An 18,499-nucleotide genomic window follows, 5' to 3' on the forward strand; every position below is an offset into this window, starting at 1 on the left:
ACTTGGTTTGTGGAATTGTGAACCAGACAAATTCGGCACTTAATGTTCTGCTTTTATCTGTTACATATACTATATTTGACTGTTATTTCCATTATTTAACATCCAGTGATTGGTTTTCTGAAATAAAGTGCGTGTGGCGCGGTTTGTGAAATTGTGAACCAGACAAATTTGGCGCTTAATGTTCTGCTTTTATCTGTTACATATACTATATTTGACTGTTATTTCCATTATTTAACATCCAGTGATTGGTTTTCTGAAATAAAGTGCGTGTGGCGCGGTTTGTGAAATTGTGAACCAGACAAATTTGGCGCTTAATGTTCTGCTTTTATCTGTTACATATACTATATGTGACTGTTATTTCCATTATTTAACATCCAGTGATTTGTTTTCTGAAATAAGGTGTGTGTGACTTGGTTTTCTGAAATAAGGTGCGTGTGATGTGGTTTGTGAAATTTTGAACAAGACAAATTCGGCACTTCATGTTCTGCTTTTATCTGTTACATATACTATATGTGACTGTTATTTCCATTATTTAATATCCAGTGATTTGTTTTCTGAAATAAGGTGCGTGTGACGTGGTTTGTGAAATTGTGAACCAGACAAATTCGGCACTTTATGTTCTGCTTTTATCTGTTACATATACTATAAGTGACTGTTATTTCCATTATTTAACATCCAGTGATTTGTTTTCTGAAATAAGGTGCGTGTGACTTGGTTTTCTGAAATAAGGTGCGTGTGACGTGGTTTGTGAAATTGTGAACCAGACAAATTCGGCACTTTATGTTCTGCTTTTATCTGTTACATACTATATGTGACTGTTATTTCCATTATTTATCATCCAATGATTGGTTTTCTGAAATAAGGTGCGTGTGACGGAGTTTGTGAAATTTTGAACAGGACAAATTCGACACTTCATGTTCTGCTTTTATCTGTTATATATACTATGTGTAACTGTTATTTCCATTATTTAACATCCAGTGATTGGTTTTCTGAAATAAAGTGCGTGTGGCGTGGTTTGTGAAATTGTGAACAAGACAAATTCAGCACTTTGTTCCACTTTTATCTATTACATATACTAAGTTATATGTGACTTATTTCTATTATTTAACATCCAGTAACTGGTTTTCTGAAATAAAGAGTGTAAAATCTCAAAGGGCATTTACTAGCAAGAAGACAGCAGTATTATAAAAATATCGAGATAGTTACACAAAGGAATGGCCATGTTCAGTTGCTTCAAGTGTTAGTGGAAACCATGTATTTTGTAATGTGTGCTCATGTGATTTTTCTTTAGCCCACAATGGGTGAGTTGACTGTAGCAAACACTTGATTCAAAGAAACATAGCACAAATGAACAAGTGATAATGGAAGAAGAGCGTATTTCGTTATTGTTAATAATGATGAAACAGTTATTACAAATGCCGAATTGTTGTTTACGTAATTTCTTTTAGAGAACAATATCCGATTATCTGTTTGCAGAAAAGCAGCTGTTAGATGCAAAACATGCCACGAAGAATGTTTTATGGCTGAAGAACTGACAGGTAACGTGTAATTATATGTAATATGGTTGAAAGCTGACTTTTTCGATAAGGAGAGGGTGAATATGATGGGATTACGAATAACACACTTTGGCACCTCTGCTACAGTAGAGTTTCAGTTGCACCATAGATCTCACCTGTGACAATGAAATTGGAAGGTTAAGTGCCATTTTAAAAACTGCAAGACAGTAGAGCTAGAAACACACAAATCTTATTTGACATTTAAAAAGAAAGACACATATACTTAGTTACGGCTTTTAAGGAACCTGGAGGTTCATTGCCACTCTCACATAAGCCCGCCATCGGTTCCTATCCTGAGCAAGATTAATCCAGTCTCTACCCAGTTCCATTTTTAAGATAAGCAACAACTTGCATTACCTCCCAAACATCCAGTGTAATACTTTGTAGAAAAGTCGGTAGAGTTTAATTTCTGTTAATAACGACAGTATTTGTTTATTTGAATAGAATTTACATGAAGGAGTTATTTTTATTAAATTGGTTGTTTAATTATTATCATTTGTGCGCGTCAGTTATATTGTTGATAGCAACATGGTATTTGGCTAGATGAGTCCAAGAATTCTCCATGGGGATATCTGACAATTGCCTTACAGTTGGAGGAAACTTCAGAAGAAAACCCGGTTGGGTTGATTCGAAATCATGTCCGAATGTAGCTTTGGAGCATGAATCCAGTGTGCTATGAGCTACACTAATGGTGGAGAAGTTCGTAAGAATTTAAGAGAAATTATTTTTCTGATAATATCATTGAATTATAAGTTCTTGTTCTTTAAATTTCTTCTTCACCAGTCTTCTTGTACCTGTAAAGTGGAGGTTCTTTAAATTTCACCAGAGTAAAAATAGCACACTGTGTGGTCGTGAAATCATCTATATACAGGGATTAGGCACTTGTGTCTATTCCATCTTCAAAGGTTTGATGCCACCATCTTGATTTTGGGCATCTCAGGCTTCTCTGTTCCTTCCTACATTTTGTAACATTTCTAGTGATATTACTATTGGTCTGTTTGTTTCAGTGTTCCTTGCGTTTATTTCTGTATTTGTTATTTTTTCATTTAATGAGAAAATGTTCAGCAAGTTTATCTGGCTGTTACTCAACTAAAACTTTCAAGTAAATAACTTTTTAGGTTGTCGAGTTGCAAATTGTCAAAGCTTGCTAATTTCAAAACATGGCCCGCTGATTAAGTTATATCTTCATTGTTTTTATACATGAGTTTCTTATGGCAATGTTAAATCCATATGTCCTATACCCAAAAAAGCACACGGTATACTTATTGTGAGGGAGTGAAAACTTACTTTTATTGTTATATTAAGAAACAGTGAAGTGCACTTAGAATAATTGAGTTGCTATTCTTGTAAAGCTCTCCCAGATACGTGATATGCGAAATAAACTCGTTCTAATTATTGTTCATCATATAATTCTTGACACATTATATTACTGTTCTCCAACCAGGATATCAACCATGAAAGGAATGTGCTTACTGTTGCGTCATCTATTGGAGCGAAGTAGATAGATGATATTACTGTTATAACGTCAGTTTAAAAACCATGCGCTCTCCTGCATATGTTATTTCCTGTATGGAGAGATTAAAAGACCAGAAGATTAACAGCGATCTAATTTTGTAACTAGGGTAGTATCAATATGTGTGTATCATTGTTATTGTTTGTGCTGTGAGAGCTAGCCAATACAGATACGAGTACCCACGTGTGTGACCTTATGACATCAACATTCATTCATAGCATTACCCCGCTTCGTCTCAGTCCCCAAAGACTTTCTTGTGGTTGGAGTACAGTAGATTGATGCAAAAGTTCAAAACATTTTTTTTTTTTTTTTGCAGTGACAAGAGTTTTTATTTGAGATGAATAGACAAAATTCTTTCATAGTTTTCTGCCCAAAGAGCAGGCTTTTCGTTGCAAACTCTGTGACTCTCTGCCAGTGCTGGGGTAGTTTTTCGATTTCGCGTTTGAAGAAATCTGCTAGTTTGAAGTTAAAGAAGTTGTCAAGCCAAGTTTGTAAAGCATCTTCGTTATCAAAGAAGTTTCCTTGAAGATTGTTGGGTGGAGAATGGAAAAGGTGGAAATTTGAGGGTGCAAGATTGGGAGAATGTGGGGGATGTGGAATCACCTTCCAACTAAGCTACTGTACAGCTGCTTCCATTATGTTAGCAGAGTGGGTGTGTGTGGTATCGTGTTGCAGCAGAACTTGATGTCTTCCCAGTTAATTTTCTTCAGTTGCGAATGCAATGCGTATAAATTGTTGCCAATAAATGCCAGGAGTTACAGTTAGTTTCTTGGGAAGCAATTCATAGTAGGGGACGCCTTCTTTATCTCACCAGATGTATAACACAACCTTCTGTGATGGACGCTAACTGTTGTAGAGGGTGTTGTGTCTTGTAACACCAGAACCATTTTCTTGCAGCATCTCCGCTACCTTTTCTCCTCTATTAAACTCAAACAGAAGAACATATTGGAAGTGTTCGTTTTTTTCACTTGACACACACTCTTCTTTAGCTCACAAATAGCACAAACTTCCTTAATATTCGCAGAATTGAAGGCATATTTACAAGCACAACACTACAAATGACAAATGATAAACAATCTTCTATAGGTCTCGCAAGCAGGGAATACCGACGGAAGGAATGTGAATCAAACACTGCGATAAGGATGAGCAGGCGAAAGGAAAGGTCACGAGATAGCTTGAATGATATTCAAGAGTACAGTTGGAAGAGAAATGACATCAATAGAATCAGTCTTGCATTGTGACAGTTACATTACGACTTTAGTTTGTTCCATTGCATGTGAATACGAGCCTTGTATCGTACGGTATTATTATTTCATTCGTAAACATATGTTGCGCATTTAATTAGCTTCGAATTTTTCTCTTACTACGTTCTTTATTTCCACAGCGATGTCCTCATTTGTTCATCTTCTTGGAAGAGACAGTACTCCCATCGGCCCGCATCTCTCGCCCCCTCGGCGTGCCTACATACACATGTCAAAACAGACAGCAACGCCAACATTGCTTTTCGGTAATCATTCCTTGCGCAAGCTATAACAACACATTGTTGTGATGATGAATGAAAAGGCTACAAACTTATGCATCAACCTAATTATAATATTAATTGTTACTGGTAATAATAATAATAATAATAATAATAATAATAATGTTTCTAAGTAAAAATTTTTTATTGAGAATAACAGTTTAAATAGGAATTAAATCTTTATAGTTAGGAATAAAATTTCATTATTTCACTTGTGCAGCTGAGTGAGCAGTATCTATTCAAGGCCAGAGGCTACTCAGTTTTTCAAGAATCTTTAATTTCGCAGTCTTACAGTTAACATCCTGTGTTATAATTGTGTGGCCTAAACCATAATGCCTTGGACTAAATGTAACGGAATGAGTGCTCCTTGGAGTATTATTGGGGGAAGAAATTTTCTCATGAAATATCGTCCATTGTATGGAATGATTACTCACCCAGTATCACGTTGAATTTGAAAAACTGCCGTGAGTAATGAAATCTGGCTTTGCAAGCCAGATAGAATGGCCGGGGGGATCTTTGTGATAACTACACATTATCCACATAATTATTGCATGACCATTCACTTCTGCTGATGCACGTGGACATGAGGCGAGCAGTTGGCTAGTAGGTCATAACTTTTCATGGGCTGTCGTGCAATGGATTTTGATTTATATTGAATATAGGCGGCTAATTTTTCGTATTTGTCGATCAGCTGTTGGTATCTAACACTGTGCAATTTTAGGACATGTTTCGACATGAGCCGTTAACAATTCCCTTGTTAAACTTGAACTTGGGGCTTCAACATGAAAAGTTGAGATTTTGGATTAGGAGAGAAGGAAATGGGTATCAAATACCAAATATGGAATATTAAATTTTATGGTAGTGATGAAATAGGTTTATTAAATATCGATAAAGTATAACGTACCATCTCTAATCTTTTTTTCTTTATTCATTTAACCCATAGATCCAGAGTCAGAAATAGGTATCACTCTAGCAGAGGTTTCTATAATTATAAGGAATTTACTTACATTTATTTTCCGACTGTGAGCAGAGGAACAAGTGGTAAACTCATTGCCTCAAATGCCACCTGCTGTACAAATAAGGTATCTAAATGCGAGAGAGAAGAAATTTAGTCCAGAGGCTCTAATTTAGACTTAGAGATCTTTAATGTGCTGGAAAACTCTGACATGGGAGCCACAGCTTAAAGTTCCTCCTGGAGGACTTGTGCTCCGGATTTTTGCATTCTGAAAAATCCATTGATTCCAGTCGAGTTTGAACCCACATCCTTGGGTCTAAAGGAGATCGCTTTACCCCTAGACCACTGGAGGCGATACCCTTTTCATAATTAACTAAAACCTGCTAGGTGGCATTTAAAGCAATGAGCTTACCATTTGTCCCTCTCGCCTGTAAGTGTAACTAAATTCCTTACAGGTACTGAAACCTCCACAAGGTGGGTATTTATGTTCCAAATTCCGGAACTATGGGTTAAATGAACGAATACTAAAACATATTTTAATGTAGCATGGAAGAATTTAAGTGAGAAAATATAGTTACTAGTCACACAAATTTGTGAAGTGTGTTACCATTACAGAAAATCAACTAGGGCTACAGTTAGCAGAGCTGAACAAAGCCTTGATTCTTTCTTAAGTCTTTGCAACAGAGTGGAGGAATGAGACTTCATTGCACACAGACTTACTGAACCAATCTTACTGTGTCTAACAATTTGCCTTCTGCTAACAACTAATTGTGTACATTGTTGTGCTTGTGCCAGCAGTTGAGTGGTGCTGGTGCATGGAGCGAGGTGAGCAGGGCCGAAAATTGCTTGATTTTCAAGTGGTTCTAGTATTGGTGCACGGAGCCACATAGAATCATAGATTTGGAATAGGTAGACTGTGCTTGTCAATTTCCTTACTGTACTGTTGGGTGAAACCACATCTAAGCCACCTGAAAGAGAGCAAAATGATATTACTCATTAAAGAAATTCAAGTGACGTAAATCATTTTCTCAATTTCAGATGCAGAAAGCCACATGCAATATCTTATGAGCTTTTTTTTTTTATTACACTTTCCACATTTCTAAGCTGAACGACATTCAATAAAGCAATAGGATCTGAAGTATTATTTCGTAGCTGCTACAGTTATTCACTTAAAATAACGGGTCATTCGAAAATAAGTGGCAGCACTTCAATTAATCTGTGATATGTCGCTATATGCAGTGTCATTTGGGTAGTCGCAGATCTGGAATTTTGGTGAGGCTATTGCCGCATTGGATTTTTTCCTGTTATAACTTTTGAGAGGGGTGAAATACTGGGTTGAAGTGATAACTGAGCTAGGATTTATATGTAGTATGAGTTAAGAATGACGCTGAGTATAGTTGAGTCGATGTGATGCTGGTTAAGAAGGTTTTAAGCCTAGTTGACAAGACTCGAAATGCAAGAAAAGTCACAAGGACTAGATAATGCAGCTTTTAAACCCCCTGCTGTTTTCTAAATGGTGGTTAAGAGGATTAAAGACCCTTAGCACAAACTAATGGAAGTACTGAACGATAAAAATGGCAAGTATGAGGAGTGGGGAGCATAGCTTGCATCTTTATAAACTATACCCTCTAAAAATATTAGCTATTACTACATACGAATCCTAGCTCTAGTGATAACACATGTTCCTTAATAACTTGGGTCTTTCCTTTGCCATATCACAATAATATAATTTCTTTAGAAAGAATGTCCATACCTGCTTTAATACTTGCTGACCCTGTTATGTTCAACTTGTTTTTGTACTGCAAAGTATAATGTTATTATTTTATTTTAGGAAATGGTAAGTTGTCTGGCGAAATACCAGCATTCGAGGAAAGGTTTAGGAACTTTTAAAGGAAAATAAATCTGAATAGGATTAGAAGTCCACTGACTTTACAAAAACATGACAGTTATTATTCCATCATAACTAAACTACTGGTCTGACACATATTTCTCTACAGAGTATTGTTCAAAGAAAATTCTTCTAGCAGGTAATAGCCAACACTTACAATGTCATCTAGAGACAGGGACAAAATTGCAACTCCTTTCGTTTTGGTGTGATTGTCATTTGAATTTGATACTTAATAAAATGTTCCTATAGCAATCAGTGCCAGGTTAAGAACAAAAACTTTCATTTTCACAATTGACATACTTGCAGTTATAAAAAAGTAACCTCCTCCATTACCACGTACCCATTGCCACACCTTTGGAAGGTACAGATATCATCCACAGCGTCACTTTGCTCTAAGCTTCTGATTGATTGCTCTAAAACTGTTGTAATGAACTATTTCTAAAGCGTATCCCTCTCAGTAGTTCTTTCATCCTAAGGAAAAAAAGTCGTTGTTACAGCAACTCGTATCTGGAGAATATGGTAATGCTTCATGATATTATTTAACGTTTTTGCCTTTTGAAATCTGTATTTTAATGAAGCAGCTTTGCTAGTATTTGCTAAACATTTGCTTAGGACTTTGCATATAACAGTGTTATTATTACATTCACTGCTTACAGAGTATATATTACCTTATAACTTATAGATAACACATATCTGTAAGTTATAAGGTAATATACTAATAACACATATCAGGCACCAGTGGCGTAGCGTCAATGTAAGCTAAAAAGCTCAGCTTCCCCAGTTAATAATAATTTCATAACAAACCTGCAGTTTATGAACAAAATTATTTATTAATTTTAATACAAATTATATTTACGCGTTAAATATTGTGATGCGGCAGCTCGGGATGATTTATGATGCAGCAGTAAACATGAAGTCTGCACACACCAGCTTCCAGTCCCCTCATTCTTCTGTGAAACCCACCCCGCAGATTTTCCATCTCTTTCTATCAAAACTACCCTGGTCGCAAGGCTCCCAAGAAGCTAGCTTTAACATTGAAAATAATTTAGTTTCCGAGTTATCCCTTTCGTGAGTTGTGTTTAGTTGAAGTGTTAGTGTGCATTGTGGCTGATATAATAAATAATGAGTGAAATAACTGTTGCTGACATTAATTTACTTGCATTTGTAGGGAAATTCCATTATCAAGACTGACTTAGGAACAAAAGCGTGATTTAAAAAAGAAATGACCGACTCCCTTGTTATCAATGAAGGACACAACCAAGACAGACGCATACTTACGTAATTACTAATACTGTATTTATTGACCGTTAATATTATGATTTCTCTAAATACGACAGAGCGTGAGCTAGTGTTAAATTATACCTATACATGTCTATTTGTTAGAGATATGTGTAAACCATGAACTCGTAATTTACTACCTACCATTCGAGGTGATGCCTTATTGGTGTTACTTACGAGGTTCCTACCAATCTTCGGACTGCTAACTTGACATTGACTACTATTTATTTTAAAACTATATTTTTTCAATACGTTATCTCATATGTACATGGAAGACAATTTGAGTTAGCTTCCCCTGCTGAAAATTTCATGCTACGCCACTGTCAGGCACCACTCCATTTCATACTTTCAATTTACATTAGTCACAGCTAGGTGAATACTAACAATTTTGTCACTAATTTTCGAATGACCTATCTATTGCAATCCCTTACTAACACTGTCTGACCTAAGCTCCAGCAGAATAAATCAAAAGATGGGTTGGGCCCATTTTGTCGGACGTATTTTACGTAAAAAAAAACATAATTAATCAAACAGTCCTGTAACATTGATCAGTTTGGTGGTAATCTAAACCCGGACTTACGCAAAACTATTAATATGTTCAGAGGTTTACTAAAGCACATTCATAAATTACATGCCAGTGTCTTCTGCTAGCCCATAAATATACGCTTCGGATTTTCATCATGCAGTTCTATTTTGTACATGTCTTTTCTGTATCCTGTCAGCTCACATCAGTTATAGTTAGTCTTTTCAAGGCCAGGATCTGATCAAACATGACCATTACAAATAGCGTTGATTGAACTTCCATTTTTGTTTTTGTTTTGGGCTGAGTTTGGGCAGCACAAGCTTCAGATCCCATTTGTCTCTGAAAACTCATAAAAAATGATTCATATAATATCAAAATTTTAAATAAAAAAAATTGTCTAATGTTCTAAATGTTAAAAATATAAGCTGTTAAGTGGTTAATATTATAAATGAGAAATGTTACAGAAAGTATAATAATGTTAAAGGGAGTCATTAAAGACACGACTTGACAAGACACCATATTTCAACCAGGCTATACATTTACCAGCTTATTAGATGTTGGTTCCCAGTTATTGATGTTATGTATGTCTCTTCTATTCTAAGTCTATGAGTAGAAAAAAATGAAACTAGTAACAAGAGTGTTTGCAGTAGTTGCATGGCCTGCTATAGGTGGCAGAAGCAGCAGCAACACCAGCATGCTTGCTTCCTCTGCGTCTATTGTAAAGTATTGGTTGTGGGTTCGAGTCCTGCTGCAGCCTCAAGAGATACAGGGAAGAGTAATATTTAAGTCTAGGCTGTGGTCACATGTTTTCTATATGCAGTCGTACATTTATTATGGTCAAGTATGGTCAACACAAAAAATCCTTAGACAATCACATTTCCAGTAAGGAAATTTACATACTTTCTTAAAGCACCATCTTAATATTTAAATAATTTTCATTGTATTATCATTCCAGAGGCTGAATTCAAACGAATTTGTTTTTATATGCGTTTTTAGGCTTTCACATTTGCTATGATGTTTAGGCCTATAATGAACCTGTATAGGGGAAAAACACGCATTATTATTAGAAAATTTCAACTGCTTCTCTTGAAAAGAGAAACAGTTATTATGTTCTCTCACTTTCTTTTCTATATCAAAATTCTTACAATTACATCAGAACATAAAATGGTATGCTGCACACAGTATCTGCCAACATTAGTTTGACCTTATTGAGGGAGAGAATTTGTAGATTCTGTTTCATTTAATATTGATGAATTTCATTTCTTCTGCTAAACGTTATTTATAGAAGATGGTCACTTAATGTCAGACTAATGCATGGAAATTGTACAAAACTGGTGAGATAACACGGGATATACAAAAACAAAAATTCCACAAATGATGTAATAAAATTCTCAGACGAAGAATAAATTTGTCAGAACAACGGTTGTCAATTTGAGCAATTTCCCATTATATTCACATTCAACTGTAGCGTTATGTAAAGTTTTAAATTTTGCCATAGTTCCTAATGTATTACCAATAGAAGATAATCTCAGTTTAAAGAAATCCATTAAAGACCTTCCAGAAAAAAACAGCAGAAGGCAGAAGGCAGAAGAAATTAGACTGGAAATAATCAGACATTTTAAAACTTCCAAATGACCAAAAAGCAATTTATCTATTTTAGCGTCTATCTTTAAAAAAAGAATAAAAATATTACAGTCCTCCCAGGGTATAACAAAAAATTCATGATCTGGTGGAATACACAGAAGTCTTATCTCTGAATTTACTTTCACGGTGTGTGAAGCTTTCTTTTTATGGTGGGTACTTGGTAAGATTGCTATTGGCTACATGGAGGTGGATCTCTATTGCACCAAAGATGTTAATGGAGAAATGATAGACTGACTGCAAAAGAAACAGGCGTATCCCTACAAACCTGTGCTATCTGTGTCCATCAAACATTGCACTTGGTTCGTCAAAAACTATCCAGAGTTGACCACAGGTGGTGGGCATATTTTGCACTCGTAATGGATTATGATGATGATGGAAAATTGTTGGGATGTCACAGGAGAAACAGGAGTACTTGGGGAAAATCCATCTTGCCTGGACCAAGGGCTTTCCAAATACAAGTTACAAATTCAGGATAGAACGGAATTTGAACCTGGGACCCCTAGCCTATAAGCACTGAGCCACCATGGTGATGCTATTTTATGTAAATTTGTGAAAAATTGATTACATATATCTACTTGAACCGTACAGTTTATAAATATAGTTAAATGTGTTTGGGATTACTGCCTTTTTTATCCAATCCATAAAACGAAAGCTCATCTTCTAATTTGGGACTATATTAAACAATTTCATGTAAGTATGTCTTTCGAATATTATTAATGCAGTTCAGGGTTTGAAATGGACTTTTTCACGAACCGGATTGCTCTCTTATTTTCGTGGACACAATGTTATTGATGAAGACATAATTAATTGCCAGTGAGATGGCACTGGTATTACCATTAAATATTTATATACACATCAATTGATCTAAACATTTCGGACACGTCTTCGAAAATTTTCATTGCTTTGTCATATTTACACACACAGAAATCATGAACGAAAGTCACTTCATTCAGCCGAAAAAAAGAAAACTATATTGAATAAAATTAACATGTCTTTAATAATTTACATCAACGCATATATTACTAGCAAAATAAAATGATTTCTGTTCCTTCACTTATGACTGCAACCTTTGTTTCACAAAGTCTTTGAAATGAATACTCAGGTCGCAGTTTAAACAATAAGAAATTGGACTCGCTGCATAGCCGTGGCCTATGGCATCCGATCATTATTAGTTCGGTATTGAGTGATAAAGTGTTGCTGAGTCCTGACCTAATTTCATCAATGCTGCGCTATTATTCAGAATCTCAGCGATACTCTGTGCAGAGTCAAACATGTTACAGGCATACCACAAGAGTATTATAAATTAGCGAGAGCTTATGCAGATACTATAATACAATAAAGAAGTACCAACGATACTGACTGTGCCGTTAGTATTTTTAACAATTTAATTCATAGTTAATCTAAAAATGTATTGAAATGTCATGTATAATTAATACCAAATTGAAATGATTCAGAATGGACAGTACTCATTTCATTCGAGACGGAATAGAAAGATCTCTGAAATTCATAAATGGAACATGTCATTCCATTCCGATCTGTTTCGAGGTCTGCTGTAGTTGTAAATGAACTTAATAGTGGCAGAATCCGTAAAATATGTAATGGGAAAGAATGTGTTGCCTTCGAGATACTGATTTTTTATGTATGTAAAAATGAATGTACGTATATAAATAGTCATTGTGACCACAGCTTTCTACTCATTATAGTACCTAGTTGTTAATTTTAATTTGTAAAATTAAAGATAACATTAGAAATCGTTGTGAAGGCGGTTGCTTCACGTGCAGCTATGTGATCTAATAAAGATTTACAAACGAAATTGGAGCTACAGCTGAAACAGAATGGTAGATAATTAACATTGTTATAAATTTCTTGAGTTTTTTTATGTTTAAAATTGGTGATTAGAAGACCAAAAGGCAAATTCTGTTCTCTAACTTTATACTTGAAAATATATGGTTGGTTTACTTGTAATATCTCGTAACTGCATATGAGGAAATTGTACAGGCGGGCAGGATAACTCATTATTTTTATTTATAAACTATAAAAACTTTTGAAGACTTAACGAGGTTCTTTAATCTCTCTAACATTTCAGATTTATTTTTCATATTCAAAGTGTGATAATGCAAACCTGGAAGATTCAATTTTTAGGTCCATTATGCCTGAATATGCACTCTGCGAATGTATAACAAGTAGATCCAAACATTGGAGAGATTAAAATCCACTTTAACCATTTTCTGTAGTGTATAAATTATGGTAATTCTGATTTTGTGTTAAATTATTATTTGTAAACTGTTTGAGAAATTGTATAAAATACTCTTTCATATTAACTTAAGCATATGTAGTTTAGTGTTTATTGGATAAAATCATGTGATTTAGACGAGTTGACATCCAGAACTTTTGACAAAATATGGTTATTGTAAAATGAAGTTACAGTTTCATCTTGAATTAAGAATTTTGTTGAAATTATTATACGATTTACAGTAGAACCTCGATTACCCGTCACCCTATTAATCGATTGGCGGATTATCCGACTGTCTATTTCTCGATCTTCTTTTTTTTTTTTTCTTCAGAAATAAATAACTTATTAGAAGTACTGTTTTGCACATTATATTAGTAGGTTCTACATATTTTTTTGCTAGATTGTGTTATTACAAGCCTTTATTGTTACACAGCATTGTCTACTGTTCGAATTGTCGTTCTATAATATAACTTGTATATAAAATGTCTTCCACGGGTGTTAATAGAAAACGTGTTGTGCTAAGTGTCGAAAAAAAAAATGGAAATAATTGGTTTGAGAAAGAGAAACTGTGGCTCATCTCGCATCAGAATACGAGATTGGAGTTACAACTGCGCGATTTAATAAAAAATGATAAAGCGTAAAAAAATATGTAAATCTACAACATGAGACCTCCTTTATTACTATCTTTCCCAAGGCAGTCATTACAAAGGGCTTTCTTGTCCCTTAAAAACCCGTCGTTGACAACCAGACTTAAATTAGTGAACTTGTGATTCACTACTTAGCGAGTTAAATACAAGACCATGGAGGAAATTACAACTTTTTCCGATTATCCGATTTTTTCGATCAACCGTTCAGTCCATCCCCTTCATTACCACGGATAATAGAGGTTCTACTGTAGTACTAAATCATAAAACATCGAGTGTGAAAGAATAGTTTTAAATGGGGGAAACAAATACTAAAATATTCTTAATTTCTCTAATAATAAGTAAGAATTAATTGCATGATTCTTGTTATCCGAAATTTAAATTGTGCATTTGTAACTGCCATGGATGATTCAGAAATAATCACACATAGGCTCGGAATTACGATATAAATACCCAATTATTACTGTACATATATTTTTAAATTATAGTAGAAAATATCAAGTCTTTTTTTGGTCAGTATCATTGTCCCACTTCCTCATCACTGGTCCCAAGGTAGAGTTATTTGGTATACATCTGTGTGTGTATGTATGAGCGTGTGCATAAACGAATAGGCCATTGGAAGGGGGTTTCCATTGCTGTAGACATGTCACAACGAAAGGAGAGGAGAGAATTTGTTTGTGTAAAGATGAAGATGGTAGTTCAGCAGACCTTCGAACTATTGTATTTCATAAGATTAATTTGCAACAATATAAGTAATGTAAAGGAAACTTCTTTCAATTGACAGTCTATTTAGATATACAAAATAAGACTACCTTATCTATTTACTTGTATTTGATACTTGTATGTTGACATGACTTGCTGCTCTGTAACAGTATGATTGTATGTGCCAACAGATGGAGAAGAGGACGAAATGGGGTTGCGCAAGGTGGACAAATGGCAAGACAAGATCAGCAGTGGATTTGATCGACTCATGTCATTTGCTTCCACTGAGTTGGACAAGAGACGGCGCAGCACTGAAGGTGCCTCTCCCCGCGGTGGAGATTCTGCTACCAGCTGCAACACCAGTCCTGATAGTGGCATAGGCCACGGGGACCCTCCGCCTCCACCCCCGATGCCAGCTCCTGCCAAAAAGCGCTCCCCATCAGATATTGGATCAGGCAGCCCTGGACCTAAGATGCCACGCCTCTTCAAGACGCCTGCAACGAAGCCGTCCCCAGACCGTGTGGGGCGGGACTCCCCCCCAATTCTAGAGCCCCCTCTCATGGACGACACTGCTGGTCCTCCAAGAACACCATCACCATCGTCTTCTGCAGACGAACACCCTCCTGTATCAGCAGGGCCACCGTTCAGCCCGGCGCCTCTGGATGGTCCTTACAGTCCAGTATCTGCAGGAACTAGCACACTGACCACAAACGGGGAATCTAGCAGCCCACCTCCACCTCCGCTTCCCCCTTCCGTCCCACTCAAGTACCAGAGGCCTGAACCACAGGATCACAAACACCACTTCAAGAAGAAGTTCTTCCACCGCGAGAACTGGAATAGTGGTGGTGGCGGCGGCTGGGGCAAAACTGGCGGAAAGTTTCGCCCCAAAGGAAAGGACTGGGAATGGCACAACAACAAGAACACTGCCCCAATCCCCCCCGATTTCTCTGTGCCTCCTCCCCACATGGTGAACACCTCACTGCCACCTCCTACACCCCGTTTTCACCATCATCCTCGATATCGATCCGGCCACAACTGGGAACGCTATGGCACCGGCTACGCCCCACCACAGGATATGGCAGGCCCCGATGGCGGTCGGTGTCAAGCATGGCCGCACTAGTGTGGTTGGACGGGCGGTTCTCAGTTTCAGCACATTCACACCAGCCGGCCATCATCACTGCCAACCTCTTTAACATACTGCCTGCTAACAGTGCTGCCACCCTATGTTACGTAACATACCTTGCTCAAGACATGATGATGGTTAGTCAATGCTGATCGAGGCGCCGTGTTACCACCACTGCCACATTACTATTATTATTTATTACTCTGCGCAATGCAGCAAGCAAGGTCTTTGTTAATTTTTATTTTGTTGCTCTTCCTTTTTTTTTTATGATATATATATCGGGCAAAGATATTTAAGTCAAAATATTTCAGAAGATTGTATATAGGAAGCTTCCCCTCAATGTGCCAGTACTCATCGAGAGTTGCGGGGATGAGCGAGCATTGTTGTGTACCTGTCATACCGGTGAGAGCAACCGACCAAATCGTGTTGTTACTATGTAAAACATTTAGCTGTAATTTTCATTCCATTATGGAGACTACAGTGGGATTTCGATATTTTATAATATTATTATTAATTATTATTATTATTAATTATTGTTGTAATGACGACAGACGTAGGGAAAACCCATTTTAGTAGTTGATTCACTGCCATTTTTTTGTATTCTGCAGAACACTGCCACACAGAGAGCAGCACATGTGTTCACGAAACAGAACAAGGTTTGGATTCGGATCTCCTTGCCTGAACGTTGACTTATTAGGAACTGTAAATACTTGTTTTGTTTGGTTTTGTTATTAGTTTCCTTGTAGGATCGGCCAATGCATCTATTGCTTGTTGCGAAGTGTTTTACTAAATCTTTGGTTGTTCGTCTGTCTGTGGTCTGTCCCTCCTGCGTGTGCTGCAGAATTAATCCAGTCTCTCGTCAGTCTTCCCAGATGCAGACTTGGGAAAGAGGGGATTGGCCGATTCTACCTGAAAACATTTTGAGTGTTCTTTTTTTATGTATGTATTTGTTTCAGAAAGACATGGGATGTGTCGTGTACAGCACACAAAATAGACGGAACACCACAGTCAGGTTTTAACTATGCATTTTATTAGGAAAAAAAAAAAAAAGAAGCAGAAGCTGATGTCTAAAAGTGAGTTTACAGTACAAAAAACAAAAAATGAAATAACGGATTATTGGTACTTAGTCTGAGAATTTGTACTGCTGTTGTTTTGTAGTTTTGTGAATACCGCAAATCCATGATAGCTGAGATGTAACCTGTCCTTGTGTAATAAAGTGTAATAAATTGTAAATTGCAATTTGTGTTGGTATATATGGCACTCTATTCCTTTCCATATCCTTGCAGTTCCAGTCCTTAGGTTGTATTATGTCTGATGACTAGAGGCACGATTTTATGGTGAACCACTAAAACGCGAAGTGTATTAATATGCACAATAAAAGCACAGTCTACTATATACAGTCGCGAAGCTTGAGGTGATTTTTTGCAAATCTCGTGATAAAGCGCTCCAAGCGGTTAGCAACTAGAAACAATAGACTGTCCACTGTCGACTTTGGACTGTGTTGTATTTCCATAGAGTGCTAGCTCGTTGCGTATTTCACATTGTTGCTTGTGAAATGTTCGTTATTGGTTGTAATGAAAATGTTAATGGCTAAAATACAATAATTGGAATAATATTATTTTACTAGAGACTTAGAAAAATTAAGTTTGTTTTAATGAAATTTATTGATCACGTTTTATTTTCAATTCTGGTGGGATTATTATTGCTTAGGCCTACTTTTTTTTTTCAAAGGGTATGTTTTTAATTATAGCTGTTCATTTTGTTGTTATTTTTATTTGTTACTTTACTAGAGACGTAGAAAAAGTCTGTTACAATAAAATTTATTGATCACGTTTTATTTCCAATTCTGGTGTGATTATTATTGCTTAACCTCATCCCACTTTGTTAACTACGTAAGCCTACACTACAAGTACCGGTACACGTAAGTTACTCCATTAATTCATATTTCCATTATTATTGTTGTAAAGGGAAATGCAAATTAATATTTATTGGTTTCATAGTTAATTATCGCTATAATCTTGAATGAGTGAAGCAATTATAGTAAATTTCAGTTCGTTTTGCACAAACAAAAATAATATTAAACTATTTCTTGCAGATATCTTCGAGTTTATGGTGGAATTTAATATACTTAATTAAAATAATAAATTAACTTTATGCATTTAATATTTCAATAATGGAAAGAAGGTGTTAATATTTCCAAAAAGAACACAACGAAAATGTAACATATTTTGTCTACTAGGAGAGAGATCTGCGATGATGAGGTGATAGTAGTGATCCTAGTGGTGGGCAACTACCCATGTTTGCATTTTTACTACATATTGAGCTTCGCGACTGTATATAGTAGACTGTGATAAAAGGTTAAATTACGTATTTAAATGGCTCCTGGCCATTTATACATTATTTTATGATCGCGATAAAACACGAAATCCTGGCTTATTCACGAAATATCTTATATTTGTGAATTCAGGCGAATTTAGAGAATAAAGACTTTTTGTGCAAGAGCATTTCACTTCAACTACAGAGGTTTATAAAGTAGTGCCAAAAGTGAATGAGCTCATTGGCAAGTACACAATGGTGGAAAGGTCGGTGTTGAAACAAGAAGATTTATTCTATAGATAGTATTTATGTTTAAGGAGGTTTTTGGTTTGTTTATTTTTATTTTATTAGTTATTTTTGTTAACACACTTTGGAAACCATGGAGGAACTGACACTGGAGACCAAGGTTAGTATGATGAGATTCAAAGCTCTAGGTATGGCATGTACAGCAAAACTGACTGACATGCCACTAAAGATCCTGCACATAAAGTTTTTGAATCACTTTCAACTCTGTTTTATTTGTCCCTGCTAGGAATTGAGATAATTAAGAATGTTCCCATCCTACAGTACGGTCCAAATCTTCTGGCATTTGGGGGCGTGTTGAC

At 36.1% G+C, this 18,499-nt stretch overlaps 1 protein-coding gene across 7 annotated transcripts in view; it reads left to right on the top strand.

Annotated features, from left to right (window-relative positions):
• Positions 1–16,817, top strand: part of gpp (DOT1 like histone lysine methyltransferase grappa) — a 227,313-nt gene extending 210,496 nt beyond the window's left edge. For 4 of the 7 annotated variants that reach the window (XM_069816090.1, XM_069816088.1, XM_069816089.1 and 1 more), the window contains one exon: positions 14,647–16,817. In XM_069816090.1, the coding sequence (XP_069672191.1) occupies positions 14,647–15,575 (929 nt within the window). In that variant the 3' untranslated portion in view covers positions 15,576–16,817. Of the gene's footprint in view, positions 1–1,476; positions 1,539–14,646 lie in introns of all 7 variants that reach the window. The other 3 variants (XM_069816093.1, XM_069816094.1, XM_069816092.1) reach the window with 2 other exon arrangements.
• Positions 16,818–18,499: the final 1,682 nt, after the last annotated feature.

Source organism: Periplaneta americana, chromosome 17 (genome assembly GCF_040183065.1).
Source record: "Periplaneta americana isolate PAMFEO1 chromosome 17, P.americana_PAMFEO1_priV1, whole genome shotgun sequence".
Lineage (NCBI taxonomy): Eukaryota > Metazoa > Arthropoda > Insecta > Blattodea > Blattidae > Periplaneta > Periplaneta americana.